At 42.6% G+C, this 17,341-nt stretch overlaps 2 protein-coding genes across 2 annotated transcripts in view; one reads left to right on the top strand and one right to left on the bottom strand.

Moving 5' to 3' along the window:
• Positions 1–6,832: 6,832 nt before the first annotated feature.
• On the bottom strand, positions 6,833–9,431 carry LOC109895417 (ADM). Its single transcript, XM_020489078.2, has 4 exons — positions 9,304–9,431; positions 8,620–8,735; positions 8,359–8,484; positions 6,833–8,138 (listed from the first exon to the last, which is right to left on the bottom strand). The coding sequence occupies exons 2-4, from the start codon at positions 8,721–8,723 to the stop codon at positions 7,835–7,837; spliced, it is 534 nt and encodes a 177-aa protein (XP_020344667.1). The 5' UTR covers positions 8,724–8,735; positions 9,304–9,431; the 3' UTR covers positions 6,833–7,834.
• A 3,489-nt stretch (positions 9,432–12,920) lies between these two features.
• The window catches only part of LOC109895262 (myotubularin-related protein 13), a 130,221-nt gene continuing 125,800 nt past the window's right edge, over positions 12,921–17,341 (top strand). The window contains exon 1 of the mRNA XM_031829446.1: positions 12,921–13,125. Within this exon, the coding sequence (XP_031685306.1) occupies positions 13,071–13,125 (55 nt within the window). The 5' untranslated portion in view covers positions 12,921–13,070. The remainder of the gene's footprint in view (positions 13,126–17,341) is intronic.

Below are 17,341 nucleotides of genomic sequence, written 5' to 3'. Positions count from 1 at the left end.
CAGTAGGTCAACCTTTATGAGCACTGGTTGGAGTGGTGTTGTTTTATCTATAGGGCTGATGTCTGCATGTCAGACACAATTGGATGGGCCCTTAATGCATTTACATTAGTCTCATAGCGTTGACAGATTGATGCTCATAAACATGAAAGTAATTTATCACTTTGATACGATCTTAGACAGAGAAACTGGAGAAGACAGCAAGCTGCTGAATCAGGAAGACTATGTAAGAAAGACAATGCACATTCAATATGTAGCATATCACCATCACATGTCAATGATCCATCATTTGAGTCTTCGTGAGATACAATAATATCTTTAGACCATAGCTGTTCACTCACCTCCTCTGTCTCCGTGCCTCCGTACCTTCTGCAGTCAGGCAGACTATATGAACTCTGGAAGTTCCCCCAGAGAAAACCCTCTGTCATTTTCTGCTCCTGTGGTGGAAAGGAGATAACTCACTCATCGCCCTCCAGTGCACAAGACACCATCCTTAACTCTTTCACTGCCGCTGCATAGCAAATGGCATAAAGTAAAGTGTTCATTCTTACTACTTACCCAGAATGCAAATGAGTATGAGTTGGTCATAACTCACACAGGTTACACTACCATTGTTGTCCTCTCACCATCCCTCTCTGTATATTCTACTGCTGCCCCTCAGTTTAGCAATTCCCTCTTCGGTCTGAGACAAACTGAAAAAGAGGTGCTGACATTTTGCAAAGACCATATTGTTAAACATCAGTACTTTGTGAAGAGTCCTGTTTCAGCAGTAGACACAGAGGGCCCTCATGTTGAGGATTTGTTATTTCAGGATTTTAGAGTGAGATTAGACTGGTCCCAGATCTGGTATCATGTCAACACCATGGCATGACAAGGAGTGGCAACGAGTGGCATGATGGCACAAACAGACTGTACCCAGGCTAGGGTAAGAGATGATCAAATCAAATCAAAATGAGTTTGTCACATGCGCCGAATACAACAGGTGTAGACCTTACAGTGAGGGGGGGGGGGGCAGTGCAAATAGTCTGGGTAGCCATTTGATTAGACGTTCAGGAGTCGTATGGCTTGGGGGTAGAAGCTGTTTAGAAGCCTCTTGGACCTAGACTTGGCGCTCTGGTACCGCTTGCCGTGCGGTAGCAGAGAGAACAGTCTATGACTAGGGTGGCTGGAGTCAATATTTAGGGCCTTCCTCTGACACTGCCTGGTATAGAGGTCCTGGATGGCAGGAAGCTTGGCCCCAGTGATGTACTGTAGTGCCTTGTAGGCCAAGCAGTTTCCATACCAGGCAGTGATGCAATCCATCTGGATGCTCTCGATGATGCAGCTGTAGAACCTTTTGAGGATCTGAGGTCCCATGCCAAATCTTTTCAGTCTCCTGAGGGGGAATAAGTTTTGTCATGCCCTCTTCACGGCTGTCTTGGTGTGCTTGGACCATGTTAGTTTGTTGGTGATGTGGACGCCAAGGAACCTGTAGCTCTCAACCTGCTCCACTGCAGCCCTGTCGATGAGAATAGGGGTGTGCTCGGTCCTCCTTTTCCTGTAGTCCACAGTCATCTCCTTTGTCTTGATCACTTTGAGGGAGAGGTTGTTGTCCTTGCACCACACGGTCAGGTCTCTGACCTCCTCCCTATAGGCTGTGTCGTTGTTGTCGGTGATCAGGCCTATCACTATTGTGTCATCAGCAAATTTAATTATGGTGTTGGAGTCGTGCCTGGCCGTGCAGTCATGAGTGAACAGGGAGTACAGGAGGGGGCCGAGCACGCACCCCTGAGTGGCCCCCGTGTTGAGGATCAGCGTGGCAGATGTGTTGTTACCTACCCTTATCTCCTGGGGGAGACCCATCAGGAAGTCCAGGATCCAGTTGCAGAGGGAGGTATTTAGTCCCACGGTCCTTAGCTTAGTGATGAGCTTTGTGGGCACTATGGTGTTGAACGCTGAGCTGTAGTCAAAGAATAGCATTCTCATTTAGGTGTTCCTTTTGTCCAGGTGGGAACGGGCAGTGTGGACTGCAATAGAGATTGCATCATCTGTGGATCTGTATGCAAATTGGAGTGGGTCTAGGGTTTCTGACATAATGGTGTTGATGTGAGCCATGACCAGCCTTTCAAAGCACTTTATGGCTACAGGTCGGTAGTCATTTAGACATAGGGACTATGGTGGTCTGCTTGAAACATGTTGGTATTACAGACTCAGAAAATGTCAGTGAAGACACTTGCCAGTTGGTCAGCGCATGCGCGGAGTACACATCCTGGTAATCCATCGGGCCTTGTGAATGTTGACCTGTTTAAAGGTCTTACTCACATCGGCTGCAGAGGACGTGATCACACACTCGTCCGGAACAGCTGTTGCTCTCATGCATGTTTCAGTGTTACTTGCCTTGAAGCGAGCACAGAAGTAATTTAGCTTGTCTGGTAGGCTTGTGTCACTGGGCAGCTCTCGGCTGCGCTTCCCTTTGTAGTCTCTAATAGTTTGCAAGCCCTGCAACATCCGATGAGCGTCGGAGCCGGTGTAGTACGATTCGATCTTAGTCCTGTATTGACGCTTTGCCTGTTTGATGATTCGTTGGAGGGCATAGTGTGATTTCTTATAAGCTTCTCGCTTCTTGAAAGCGGCAGCTCTACCCTTTAGCTCAGTGCTGATGTTGCCTGTAATCCATGGCTTCTGGTTGGGGTATGTACATACAGTCACTGTGGGGACGACATCATCGATGCACTTATTGATGAAGCCAGTGACTGATGTGGTGTACTTCTCAATGCCATCGGAAGAATCCCGGAACATATTCCAGTCTGTGCTAGCAAGACGGTCCTGTAGCTTAGCATCTGCTTCATCTAACCACTGATGTTGCCAATATGTCAACCTTCCTGTAACTCTAACTACAACCTCATGAATTATAGATGTTTTTGGATAATATCCCCACTCTGAGGTAATCTTTAACACACATATGCATCTTACCACATGTATGTCATAGATGATCAGAGAGTGTATTAGCTAGCATGAGACAGTGGTGTGACTCTCCACAGGGCCTAAGAGGAGATCCAGCTTTGCCACTGTGCCCTTTTCCGCCACAGGCCCCATGGTGCTTGATTTAGCCTGGCACTGTGTTGGATTACAACACTAATCCTCCCCTGCTTCAGTTATCAGGGAATTTTTAGAGTTGGCTGGAGAAGATTCACTCACAGAGCCATCGGTCTGCTGCTCCTGAATGACTGACAGACAGCAGGACAGAAGGATATGGGCTTTACTGTATGAATCTGCCCTGGGCTTCTATAGCTGTCCGTCTGGTTTAGAGAACAGCATGTCACAGTTGGCCAGAGGGCTTCACTTTCTCCATAACCAGAATGGAAAACTGCATCATGTCTCCATGTGAAGCATAGGAAAGGAGATGGCGTCCCACTGATATGACTGTGGAAGTGATCTGGCTGCGTCCATAAACAGCGTTGGTATGTGATCTTATTGAATACTGATGTTTGGCTTCCCTGACAGCTTCAGACTGTGGTTATATCACACATGCCGTGCTGAGCTGACAAATTGATTACATTCATTTGGATTATTCAATTATGCATTGATATCTAATGACATTTAGTGGTTGAGAATCAGTATCTTCGATGACATTGTGATGGAAAGAATGGCCCTCTTGTGACTTTGTGATAACTGTCTAAGAGGAACACAAGAATCACATCTCTTACAAATCCATGGGCTCTTATCAAGCATCTAGGATCTGGGGGAGTTATTAGTTTTGACTGATTGGAGACCTGCACTAGTCAGTTTGTAGACGCTATCACACCACTGGATGACTCCATGTGTCCCTGTGGCAAAGCAAATCTAGCTATTTCATTTTCTTCTCAGATTTTTAACAGAACAATTAACTATTTTCCTATGCGAGCAGTCATTCAACTGACTGTAGAGCAGCGTATGGCAAGCGTCAGATACTGTACCGACCACCAGGTGGCAGAATCACCAAGAAAGAAGAGCGTAGTACCGTAGCGTCATTTACCTACGTCTATGGATAGAGCGGAGCCTAATGCCTGATACTGTTGAAATAAATCCGAAGTGTGAGCTAATATGAACATGTGCTTATTGTCATGTATATTCTATGTTCTACAGTACAGTATGAGACATGTGTTATTCCTTTCTGATGGACAGTACAGTTATCTGATTAATAACAGCCCTAAGGCATTAGTACTGTGCCATCTTACTGTGTGATGGGTCACTTCTTGGCTTTGCCTTTATTGAAAACTGTCTGGGCTTGATGGTTTTACATAAACTGAACTTCTACTTGGCCACATGTCTTAGTTCCTACTTTTTCTCTGGATTATTTTCCTGGAAACTGTTGATATAGCTTGCAACTTTTGGGGTTGGGTAGATTTTAGGTAGTTTGTTGTCTCACTTGGCCAGAAGTCATTAGTCATGTTTGTTCTCTCTGCATAATTCCAGGAAAAGCTTTGAACTTTAGGCTAGCAGGGCCTTCTTGGTGACCCATGGTGGAATTTGTTAAAATCCCTTCACAATAAAAATGTAATTGATTAGTATTTGACAACTCTCACATTTTTATTGATCACTCTTAACCTGTATACATAATGCCTCATCTAAGGTCTGCTGCACCGTCTATCCTGTGATATTTGTAGCCAGATCACCCTGTTCAAAATCAAAGAGATTCAACTATAATTATTACAGTCAGAGGCTTTGAAGATGGAAAGGTCCATTGCATGCTTTAGCCCCTCTGCATATTTCCACTGCTTTTCGGGTTCTCATACATAAAAATTCCATTCCTTACGTGAAGGAAAGTAATGAACTTGAGATGCATGGCCCCCAGGTTTATAGGATTGCAATGTCTCCAACTGTCCAGTTGTCCCCTGAAGGAAGGAGTATTGATGATGAGGTGTCCAAACAGGCAGACATTTACCTGAGTATACTCATCATTTAGCTCATATGTCACCTTACGGCAGGTAACCTAGTGGTTAGAGTGTTGGGCCAGGTTGGTGGATTGAATCCCTGTGCTGACAAGGTATAAAAAATATCTTGTTCTGCCCCTGAACAAGGCAGTTAACCCCCTGTTCCTAGGCTGTCACTGTAAATAAGAATATGTTCGTAACTGACTTGCTTAGTTAAATAATACAAATAAATAGACGGCTACTTTTCCTCAATGTTGCCTGTCTAGATTTCAGCACTGCTGTGGTCCAACTGGAACAGGCACAGATGTTTCTCTACTCTTTAGTGATTTCAAAAAACATTTCTGGAGATTAAACAGGTGACATATGTATTTTCCGTTAATACCACCAAATTGTGCTTTTTTAAAATAGTTTAGGTGGCCAAAGCAATCACTTTGTCAAGCTGGTGCCATTTTAAGTCACTAGATGGCATTGGAGCCAAAACAATGTAATTACACATGTCTCTGGCAAGCTGTCTTGTAGCGCATGCCTTCTTATACAATCAGATAATAATCATCTGCATTGCAATTCCATTGGCTCCTATCCTTGACTTTTACAATGACCCAAGACAATCCATAACCTCTCTCTGGTCCAGTGGAGTTACTAATGACCATGTTTTGACTAAGACAGGAAGGAAGTGCAATGGCCTCTTCTTGAACCATACATTCATCCAAATTGTATCTGGCATACCAATCAAATAGAGTTCTGGTATACACTTCACTTGCCTGTGCAGCAACATGTTCAATAGATTTGGTCAGTAAGCAAACCAAAATAGGTAGTGTATACCACAGACAGTTGTTGGAAACCCTTAAATGTTATTCAAAGTTGAGTTTTGAATTTGCCTGTAGAAGAGTAAAGTTTATGCGAACAAATAGAATTTTGTTAACTGGCATTAATAATTACTTGATAATTGATGGGCACATTTAATAAACAGACATATCTTTTACAGGCTTTGATATTTCAAACATCCATGGAGTGAATGTAACCTTCCTGTGGTTGATTAATAGCAATGACAAACGTTTGTGGTTAGGAGTGTTCTAGCATGGAAAGTCGTGTCAAAGCCACATTAATAATCCATACCAGATACAGGCAGAGGAACCTGGAGCCTAGGTTAAATGATCAAGCCCTTAGCTTTATGTTCCCTACCTATTGATCATAATAGACTGTGAACCAAGGAGCTTGGATTTGCTGTAGCCTAGGCTACTCCATGCAAACAACTCATGACAATGAACATGACAATGCGTCAACCTCTTGGCAAGGTAGTGATGTTGGTATCTTATATGAATGAATGGAATTTTCAGTTTCTGAGAAGTACATGTACAGCAATTAGATACTCTAAGGTTCACATTCCCAAAGGATGGAGGGAGAAGTCAGCAGCCTCTCTGTCCTGTCCAGTTAGATGTGGTCTGTCTGTCTGTCTGTCTGGTCCGTCCGTCCGTCCGTCTGTCTGTCTGTCTGTCTGTCTGTCTGTCTGTCCTCACAGCTCATGAACACGCTTCACTAGGGCTGTTTTTACGATGCTCTCTGCGTGCCTCTCAGGAATGTTACACAGGCCCCCCGTCCCCCCTGTCCCCCTCATAGCACTGCATCCTGATGTCCAGACCATCTACCATTGTGTGCAGATGGAGCTGGGTCTCTCAGCCTCCCATAATGGCTCAAGGGCCACGCTGCGGTGTGGAGCGAGCCAGCAAATATGCACTGTACTATGCAGGAATGCGCCTGGCACTCCCGTCTGCCCTCTAGGGGGTCACAGGGAGAGTGGAAGGGGGGTGGATTTAATGAGACCCTGAAATCACTTAACCCAGACCAGGTGTTGCGTGTTTCACTGGAACTGGCCAGACAATAGAATGCCACTTTCAATTTACAACAGTAATTTCCTGTGGAAAATAAAAAGTCTGGACAGAGTCAACTTGTATATGCAAAATGTTTATTGTATGACAATGTTAATTGCTTCGACACAAATAAAATAGACCACATTTACAAATATATTATACCATAGCTATAAAAACCATTTATCCTATTAGCACAGTTTGAAACATATAACATCCATGATGCACACAATAGTGGGAACAACAAATAGTTACAATGCCCTTATATTTTCTTCCTGTACAAAAATAGTTCTATCTCCATAAGTAGTTGAATCTAATCTAATCTATATAATATTTAAATAATGATATCTGAAATATCTTATATACAAATTGCCAAATAAAATATACATACATAGATTGCACGTGTTTATACAAAACATATTCAAGTATAGTTCAATCCATTGTGGACTGGCACAGATATTTCATACAATCGCTAAGGCATTTCCCTCGTACAGTGTCCAAAAAACGTCAGCTTCATAGCTCTGTATTATAAATCCATCTCCTTATGTCTTATCTCCCTGTTTGGACCAGATGTCTTTGGATGTATTTTAGGTCCACGTAGATGTCTGACTGAGAAGGCTGGGACTGAAAAGTGCAGATGAGTATAGAGGGTTTGGTGAAATTGGCTCCTGTAATCCACAGGGTAAAACTCAAAGTTCAGGATCTGCATAACAGGTTTATAGAGTCCCAGTATTTACGCAGTGGACTCTTCTCTGAGTCTGTACCGCTGTATTGACCTTGCTCCTCTCCCACAGCTGGGCAGAGATAGCACCATCCTCAGCATCTCTCCTTCTCTCTCTTCACGGTGCCATCCAGTGCCTGTAGACCAGCTGTTGTTTTGGCGCTCTGCATCGCCAATGCCTCTGCTGAGTCCAGCTTCCAGAGCCGCTGCAGCTATCGCTCAGTACTCGCGTCTGGAAAAAATTCACTGGAGAACTTTTGGCAAAAGTCTGAGGCATTTGGAGAATTTTAGAACAGGGCAGAGACACTAAGCCTCGGCTGCTGCTCTCCTCCCCTGTTCCTCCCCCGTACAAGTCCAGCTCATGTCCGTCTGAGCAGCTCCTCCAGCTTGTGAACATGTGAGTTTGCATTGCCCCACACAGGCCTCAGCCTGCCCCCCTCCAGCCTCAGTGTGGCCCTGCGCTCAGGGAGGGAACGACGCCTCCGGCCGTAGCCTTGTGGGCTGATCTTGTCGATGGGTGCACTACCAATCTTTAGTTTGTTGTTGAGCTGGTGGATGCGGTGGGCCAGGTCGTGCACAGTGCAGGTGCCCAGAGAGCAGCCCGGTCTCCAGGCCTGGTTCACTGAAATTTTGGACCTCTTGGTTCGGATGCTGATGTCAGTGCTGGAAGAGAGAGGAGGGAGAGGACCATTAATTAATGCGCAGCATTCCTGAGCGGACACAACTTGGCTCAGAGATCCCCTCCGCAGCTTGCTTACTTTAATGAGCCTTGTTTGACAATGGTGATTAATCTCTTAATTCCATTTGAAATCTTGATTTCACAACGATAACGAAATAGCACCATGCACATTGAGTTATGTAAATGTATGGTATGGGCTTTTACCTGGAATGAGGAATCAGGTTGTTCCTGACGTCTTCTGGGCTGACAAACTGTACAGACTCTGCTATCCTCTCTGCAGAAAAACTGTTTAGATCTTGTCTCGATCTGCTCTGCATCCATATGCTCAACCTGGGAAAGAAGAAATCCAACTCATTAAAAACTGTTCAAATAATTCCACAAAGTACACAACAGTAAGTGTTGATATCATGGTCACCATACATTGTAGCAGACTAATCTTGACAAATAGCTCATCAATTAGCTCACCTCTTTTTGAGCTCTGGGCTAATTTCAAGTTGGAATCCAGCCACGCTCTGTGCAATGGTGGCCAGCAGACAGCCGTAGAGGAAAGACTGCAGGATCAGTTTCATTTTGACTGGTACCTGTGGGGAAAGTGGGAAAAAACTTGTTAGTTATTTACTTATTAACGATAACTTACTTAGTTACCTCCTATCATTCCAAGTGAGCCTCCCCCCCCACCCCACCAACCTCTTGCTGTTGCTTACACAAGAGTCCAAAAGCCAAGTTATTTGCACTTATCATTCATTTATTTAAAATGTCACACTAAGGTCACATTTTGTTCCCTTAAGTAAACTTACAACCAAGTTGCAGGCCCTGACCAGTGAAAACCAGGACACAGTCTATAGAAGACTGGGTTTCCTCAACCAGAGTAAGCTTTAAGCTCCCCTGAGCAAAGTCAATCCCATTCAGTCAATTAAATCCATAGCCCAAAAAGACCCGGTAAACTTAAGGTTAGATAGAGAGAGATAAGACTTATTTGGTATTTCTGCCCGACGTCCACAACCCCCCACAGTCATGCACAAGAAGACCAGCACTCCTTATATAATAAGATTGATAACCTGTCCTTGTCTAACGCACTTGAGCTCCTGATAAAGCCATCTGTAGCAAACAGAGCAACAGTCAATATTTGCTTCAATTGAAAGTACATACCTGAAATCCTTCAATAATTCACTTGGGTGATAAAGAAGTTATAGTAGAGTCAATGTGGAGAGAGTATTCCAAAGGATTCTTGAAGTTGCTGTTGGTGCTGAAAGGCAGCTGTGACACTGTGCTAATAGTCTGTACACACCAGACGATGAGCCTTTATAGTGGAGGTGGGAGGGGCTCACTGACTGACACACACAGACTCTCATCCCAGTCCCCCCACTCCACCTCACACAGCCCAGCACTGCTGGAAGCCTGTTTTATCAGTGGGATAATACAACAACATAGTAAACCTAGGAGAATAATAAAGTTTAAATAAACCAGAAGTAATTCAATAAATATTTGGGTCATATGAGAGTGATTTACTGTAATACTTGTTAAGGAATGTTGTTGTTGTTATCTCTGATTTTCATTGACAGAATCTTTATTTGTGATGTGAAATTCACATTTTTACCTACCTTCTTTTTATCAAATGTATTCATAAAGATTACATATACATATATTCATTTTTATTTTTATATACATATATATATATTTTTTTTAAACATTTGTTTGTTATGTCTTCACAAACACATTAAGAAATAATGATTCACACTCCGAACAGAGAAGGTTGTAAGTACTCATTCCTTTGGTATTTGGGGAGGAGGCAGAGAACATTCTAAACAAAATAATTTTGTCCTCTGACATTTTGGACATAACTGAACTTTGAGGTCAAGGGGTTATTAACTTTTGTCCACCTGCATTCCGGCACATTTTTGTCATATACAATTTCATCAATGTTGACACAATGCCCTCTCAAGGCAATATCTGATTACAAGTTTAGTCAGCTTGAGGTAAAGTTGGTTAGTAGGTTTGACATGAGATAACACAAGAACACGAAGCAGTTATTCATTAATAGTAAGTGTGTCAAATTATAACCACTACATTCTCCACGTCTGCGTTTGTTTAAACATTAGGGCAAATATTTGACTGCAAAATGTGTGATTTATTTTCATATTTTTTTTACAAATGTTTAGAGGAATTTAGTAATTATATCAAATAAATCAAGAGGGTTCTTTTTCCTAAGATTATATCTGTTGGCTTTACATAATCTCCAACTAACATGGTATTTTAAAAACAATTAGGATGACTTCTTCATGCTCAACACATCCCAACTGAGATACAGAAATTAAATGGGATAATAGGTTGAGTCACAAGAGCCAGCAAGTCTGTCTGCCTCCGTGACTCAGATCCCTGTGTTACTGATATCTGCTCCTCACAATCACTGACTTTATGACTTCATCTCAAACCAAAGTACAATGATTGCACTGAACCCCTTTAGCCCTTTGACCATAATAAAAGTACATTACTTTTCATATGTGCTTAGCTAAATTAAACCATTCCGAAGAATGGTGAGACATATTTCAAAGTATGGGCAGTGAAATAAAGCAAGATATGCAGCGGGGTCAAAACAATGTCAGCGAGGGTCTTAAGGCAGATGTTGATTACAGGCCCCTGGGGACAGATATATGCACAAGACGCCATCAGGATTAGCACAGGGTGCAACAATTTTAGTTTTTCATTCCAATCGACCACACAGCTGACCCAAAGCTGGTGTCTGGTCAGGGTATGTCTGGGACTGGGAACAGGGAACAGTGCATTGAAATTCGCTTGTGTGGTCCCCAAGACTTGGTCTTAAGTCTCAAGAACACTCTGAAAAACATGTAAGCCTTGATGTGGTCAGATAATCACAATTTGTGGCTTTCAATGTGTAATGTCTTTAATAGCAAAAACATACGTATTTTGGGAACACCATGTGAAATGCTTTCTCAGTGCTCAGAATGTATCTCAAACAACTGATAGAGAACCTTGTATGTGCTGAATGGAACATAGCTGTATCTAGATCACGTGCAGTAATTCAGTCAGAAAGTCACCTAAATCTCTCCTACACAGCATTCTATTCATAATTCTTACGGCTTCCTTGCTTACCTGGTGTCCCTTGGGTTACTGTAAATACATAAATGTGAAACACGTGTTGTAAACCAGCAAACATTTTGTAACCATTTTGCAATGATAATTACCTCCACCATACAAGTATTCCCCAAGTACTCAAGTCATTTAAATCTCCTAATATGGAGAGAAGAAGATTGCGCAACCATGACAGTATCATTGTACAGTGGCTCCTTATATGGAGAAATAATTTGTTAGCTTCTCGTAAGACAGGTGTCAAAGACATGACTGATATTTGTTCAGTCACAGCTGTGGAATGCTAATGTAACAGGTAAGGTGGGAAGGAACGTATGCTAGGAAGCTATGTCTTCTAAGGTATATACAGGAATAGATGAACACATACCAAGATATTGATATGTTATGGAAATGTTCCACAAAGTTGTCATGGTGATTTGATAGACCTGGAAGCTTCGTGGGGTTTTCACCTGTATAGTCATTCATTATTTCATTCTGCTCCCTTGAACCCCATTGATGTGGAACAATTTCAACAACAAAAAAATTAAACAACTCAGATACCAAATTCTGTAGAATAGATGACATATTGGTTTATTGTAAAATACTTTCGTTTCAGAAATATTATGCTATTGTGCAAAATATAACTAGGCTACATGTCTGGTGTTGAAGTGAAGACCCTGTCATGACAGATATGATAACACCTTACAGGAGAGAAGCAGCTGATAGCATAAGCATAATAGTTGGCGGAGAGGAATCATCAAAATTAACTTAACAATAGGCTACTTGTTAATGAAGAGATTCTCTCTCAAATTTCCCTAGTATGCTAGGGACCATGACGTTGTGGAATATGTTCAGTCCAAGTCGTTGAGATGTTGGCAAAAACAGCGCAAGAGAAGAATTCCCGCGCACCGGTGTTTTCCACCCCGCAGCGTCTCCCTCCCCTATTTATTGGCAGGAAAGGTCACTCACTGTCCACAGCATTCCAGAAGTGAGTGGAGCTGTGCGCTCTTTTTTCATATTTTGCCTGACCTTGCCCCCAAGTCGTGTGAGAGTGAACCAAACACCCCCCGGTGTGTGTGTTTGTATGTGTGTGTGTTTGTGTGTGTGTGTGCGCCATAGACATTAAAAGGTGTGCGTGCGCGTGTGTCTGGGAGAGAGAGAGAGAGGGGGGGGGGGGGGGGGGGGGGAGGAGGAAGGGAGGGGATGTTTAAGTTTGACGGAGCATTGTGATTATGGAAAATAGTAATCATGCTATTGACACTGATTTTTCCACCAGCACTCTCTGTTTAGTGCTTCTAGCATACTAAATATCCTATACAATTAATTCAATTTTTAAGAAACACTGTATGCCACAATCTGCAATACTTTTAATTTAGTTTATTATATTTTAACTCATATTCTTGCAAAGGAAATGAGACTACTATTTTTTCGCATCTAGCCTAGTTACTCCTCTATTTTGTCTCTCTACTCTCGAATGGGCTTTAAAATATTTGGGTAACTTATTTTTATTTATTTTATTTTGTAGTCCCCCCCCCCCCCCCACACACACTTTTTTTTCTCGATAATGGTAGGTCACTTTTTGAATGTGCATGCTAAAGGGATTCTAGTGGTCATCAGATGGTTTTCGGTGCGGGCCAACTAGCGGTGTGGCAGGGTGTGACCCTGTTTGCAGCCACACAGTTTCTATTTGGAAACCAAGCGCCCACGCCCATGCATGTCGCTACTCCTAGACGCAGGCGCAATATCACTCCTTCTGTCAAACATGGCTGTGCTTTTGAAGAAAGAAAAATGCTGAAATGTGTTGGTAGATTTCGGAAAAAGCAGCAAACATGGCGAGATTGGCTGATTATTTGATTGTCGTGGGATTAGATCAGGACAAAACCGGTGAGTTTTTGAATGTAACGCTTGGAACACGAATGCTAAATTGAGCTTCAAATGCTTGGGATTATCCAGGCCGTCAGTGTTTATAATGCTAGCTGGTTAGCATAGACTAACTAGGTAGCTAGCCATTGATATCTGAGATTTGAAGCAGTCTGCAGACTATCGGTAGATGTAGAATTTCTGATGCACATACGACGGTTTTTAAATATATGCAACGGGGGGGACTGTGTGTTGTAGATATTTAAACCACAAACTGGAGTTTCATTGAGTCGCACTGTAACATCCTGTTGATGTGACAAATCCAGCCTTTGGAATTGTAGTTCGTGACGTGCGTGGTTTGCACCGGGAGCAGTTTTGGTGTCATGATTTTCTGCTGTAAGTTTTGCATTAGTCAGGAGCTGCTGTGATTTATTTAGTCTCATGTAATTTGCAACCTGAAGGATATCTTCTTTTGTTTGACACCGGCAGAATGCGAATAGAAATCCTAACTTCCTGTCTTGTCCCAAAATTGTTTTATCCAACGTTCCTACAAGATGGGTTGGGGATAGGGAAGGTCTATTACTTGGTATTGCTGTAGTTTTTGGGGGAGGGCTCAAAAGTGGGGCCCGAACTGGGGTTCCCAAACCAGACCCATGCTCTGGTCTGCTATAATTCCAACCCAAGATGTTCTACAGTTCTCCTACATGGCTAGTTTTGAAATATTCCATCCACTATTATATAGCTATAACAATTTTTATACTGTACTTTTGTAATAAAATTACTTGGCCTACAGTTGGAACATTCATTTTGATTGGGCTTGGTTGAAAGAAAGGAACCTACTGAAGAAGAACAAACAAGAAAGAGGATGTTTATACTGATCCCAAAGTATGGCCTGCATTTGAAGAATGATGAAGGAATGTATAGACCACCCGTAAGGGAGTAAAGACACATCCCGAGTGCAGTGACATCTTTCCAGGCTCATGTGTGAGAGGGAGACAACCACCCAGTCCAGCTGAATCCGCTCACTAGAGGCAGCCACATGAATAGGTAAATAGTGGCCCCAATGTCACTCAACTGACAAGCAACTTTTGTCCCGTAGGAACAAAATGTTCCTGGCATCGCCGGAGCCTAGATGGATTCAGACCGCCATTCTCACAAAAACCCGTTCTGACTGGGATGGATAGTGATGAATGGACTGCGAGAGTGATGGACCTCCCTGATAAGAGGATGTGTCTGTTGCAGCCACGGGTGATTGAATACGCCTCTAGTAGGGACAGAGAATAAAAGTATCTCTGTCCATCCATAGTGAGGTTTATTTTCCCATCCTCTTCTCATGTGTTACTGAGGTGTGGGATTATGTACATCCAGGGCTGTTTGGAACTGGGGGGGGGGGGGGGGGGGGGGGGGACTGGAGTTGAATGCTCTACTCTACTAGAAAACCGGAAATTATTTTTAGAGTTGATACACTCTCGCAAATAAGAACATGTCTCTCTTGAGGATGCATTTCACTTAATTGCTTTGCCCTTCTTTTGTGAAGCATGATCGTAGAGGTAAAAAGACGGTGGGCTGAGTAGACAGACAGCAGCTGCTTTTTCTCTTCTCCACCTTGCTCGTCCAACCAGGGATCCACACAGAAGTCATGATCACTTCCCTACTTCATTGTGGTTCCTGTTCCAAAATCAGTGACTCCTAAAAAATCATGTTGATACTAGTTGTCATCTGTTGAGAGAGCAGCCCAGCCAGTCCATGGCATGAGCTAGTTTAGGCTATTTCTACTCCAGTGATATTTTACTAATGGGAGTCTCCCTCCTTGTAGGAAGATTGGGAAAAGACTCATTGGTCAGAAAAGACACAAAGCCAACAGGACAATCCACATATTGTCCAGGCTTCATTTAATGGATTTTCAACCTAGAAAAGCACACACTCTTCAGATCCGTAGCTTACATTCCTTGGAGACCTTAAAAAGCACTTACCTAGCTAACATTAACCCACTACATTCAGGTTGTTGTTAGAGTCTTCAACACCGATACCGATTATTGGAGGACCAAAAAAGCCGATACCGATTAATCGGCCGATTTTAAAAAAATATTAAAAAAAAAATATATATATATATATATTTTTTAAATATATATATATATATTTATTTGTAATAACACATCGATAACAGCCACACTCGAAGCATCGTTACCCATCGCTCCACAAAAGCCGCGGCCCTTGCAGCACAAGGGGAATAACTACTCCAAATCTAAAAGCTAGTGACGTTTGAAACAGTATTAGCGCACTCCCAGCTAACTAGCTAGCCGTTTCACATTGGTTACACCAGCCATTAGGCTGATAGGCTTGAAGTCATAAACAGCGCTGTGCTTGCGAAGAGCTGCTGGCAAAACGCAGGAATGTGCTGTTTGAATGAATCATTACCGGCCTGCTGCTGCTCAGTCAGACTGCTCTATCAAATCAGACTTAATTATAACATAATAACACACAGAAATACGAGCCTTTGGTCATTGATATGATCGAATCCGGAAACTATCATTTCTAAAACAAAACGTTTATTATTTCAGTGAAATACGGAACCGTTCTGTGTTTTATCTAACGACTGGCATCCCAAGTCTAAATATACTTGTTACATTGCACAACCTTCAATGTATGTCATAATTACGGTAAATTCGGGCAAATTAATTCGCAATGAGCCAGGCAGCCCAAACGGTTGCATATACCCTGACTCTGCGTGCAATGAACGCAAGAGAAATGGCACAATTTCACCTGGTTAATATTGCCTGCTAAACTGGATCAGTAGTTATAACTAGTGATTATGATTGCTTGTTTTTTTATAAGATAAGTTTAATGCTAGCTAGCAATTTACCTTAGCTTCTACTGCATTTGCGTAACAGGCAGGCTACTCGTGGAGTGCAATGGTTAGAGCGTTGGACTAGTTAACTGTGCGGTTGCAAAATTGGATCCCCTGAGCTGACAAGGTGAAAATCTGTCGTTCTGCCCCTGAACAAGGCAGTTAACCTACAGTTCCTAGGCAGTCATTGGAAATAAGAATGTGTTCTTAACTGACTTGCCTAGTTAAATAAAAGGTATAAAAAAATAATAATAATCGGAAATCGGCGCCCAAAAACTGTGGTCACTTGGATAAGTAGGCAGTGATATTTTATGAAAGAACTCCACTAGGGTTGGACGATATTACGATAGCATCGTCTATTGACAGTGATTGACAGCAACGCGTTGAGGGTGACTTCATCGTCATGTGACAGACGACGGTTAAGCCGATTTGACTGTCGCCCCACAGTATTGAACAGTCTGGTAGAGCACAGCAGGGCAGCACACAAGTGACATTCTGAGTAATTTGCCTATTCCTATTTGCTATTACCTATTTCAATATTTTATACATAACGCCAGAGAGGAATGTAGGCCAGAAAAAGCTGAGAATTCCTGTCAGAATATACCCCCACCCCCTCGTCAGATGTATGGGTTTTAGGCTATAGTCTAAACGTATTAATTATTTTTTACAACGGACACTACTTTAACTATCTTGCATTTGATCTGTTTTAAAGAAACGTAGCCTATATTTCCTTCTCTTTCCTTTGATTGGCTATATGACAATGCTACGGTTCATCATTTTATGCCTAGCTTTCTCACCTTCAGCATTCAAATGTTTGTAAATTACTTGCGCAATATTAAGCTTTACTAGTTGAGTGACAACCAATGTAATTTGCTAGGTTATCAAATGCAATGTTGAAGAGAATGTTTTACCAGAATAAAGTAGGCTAAGCTACCCCTGGAGACACAACTCTCATCTGGTTATAGGTAGGCTATATGCTGACCGGAGCTTACATTAGATATCATTATTTAGAGTTTTTTTTGTGTACTTTCTTACCCCCTTTTCTCATAACTTTTTTTGTGATCTCCAATTGGTAGTTAGTCTTGTCCCATCGCTGCAAGTCCCTTACTCACTCTGGACAGCTGAAGGTCGAGAGCTATACGACCCTGCACTGCTTCTTGACACACTGCTTCTTGACACACTGCTCGCCTAACCCGGAAGCCAGCCGCACTGATGTGTTGGAGGAAACACTGTACAACTGGCGACTGTGTCAGCGTGCATGCGCCCGGCCCGCCACAGGAGTCGCTAGAGCGCGATATGACAAAGACGTCCCGAGAAGCTCACTCCGAGTCTGTCAACTCCCAAACGGTCTAAAACATTAGATTATGAAACTGGGGTGAGGTGAAATCCAAA

This window comes from Oncorhynchus kisutch, linkage group LG8 (genome assembly GCF_002021735.2).
Source record: "Oncorhynchus kisutch isolate 150728-3 linkage group LG8, Okis_V2, whole genome shotgun sequence".
NCBI lineage: Eukaryota > Metazoa > Chordata > Actinopteri > Salmoniformes > Salmonidae > Oncorhynchus > Oncorhynchus kisutch.
Note: the sequence above shows the minus strand (reverse complement) of the source record. Positions and strands in the feature narration are given on the sequence as shown.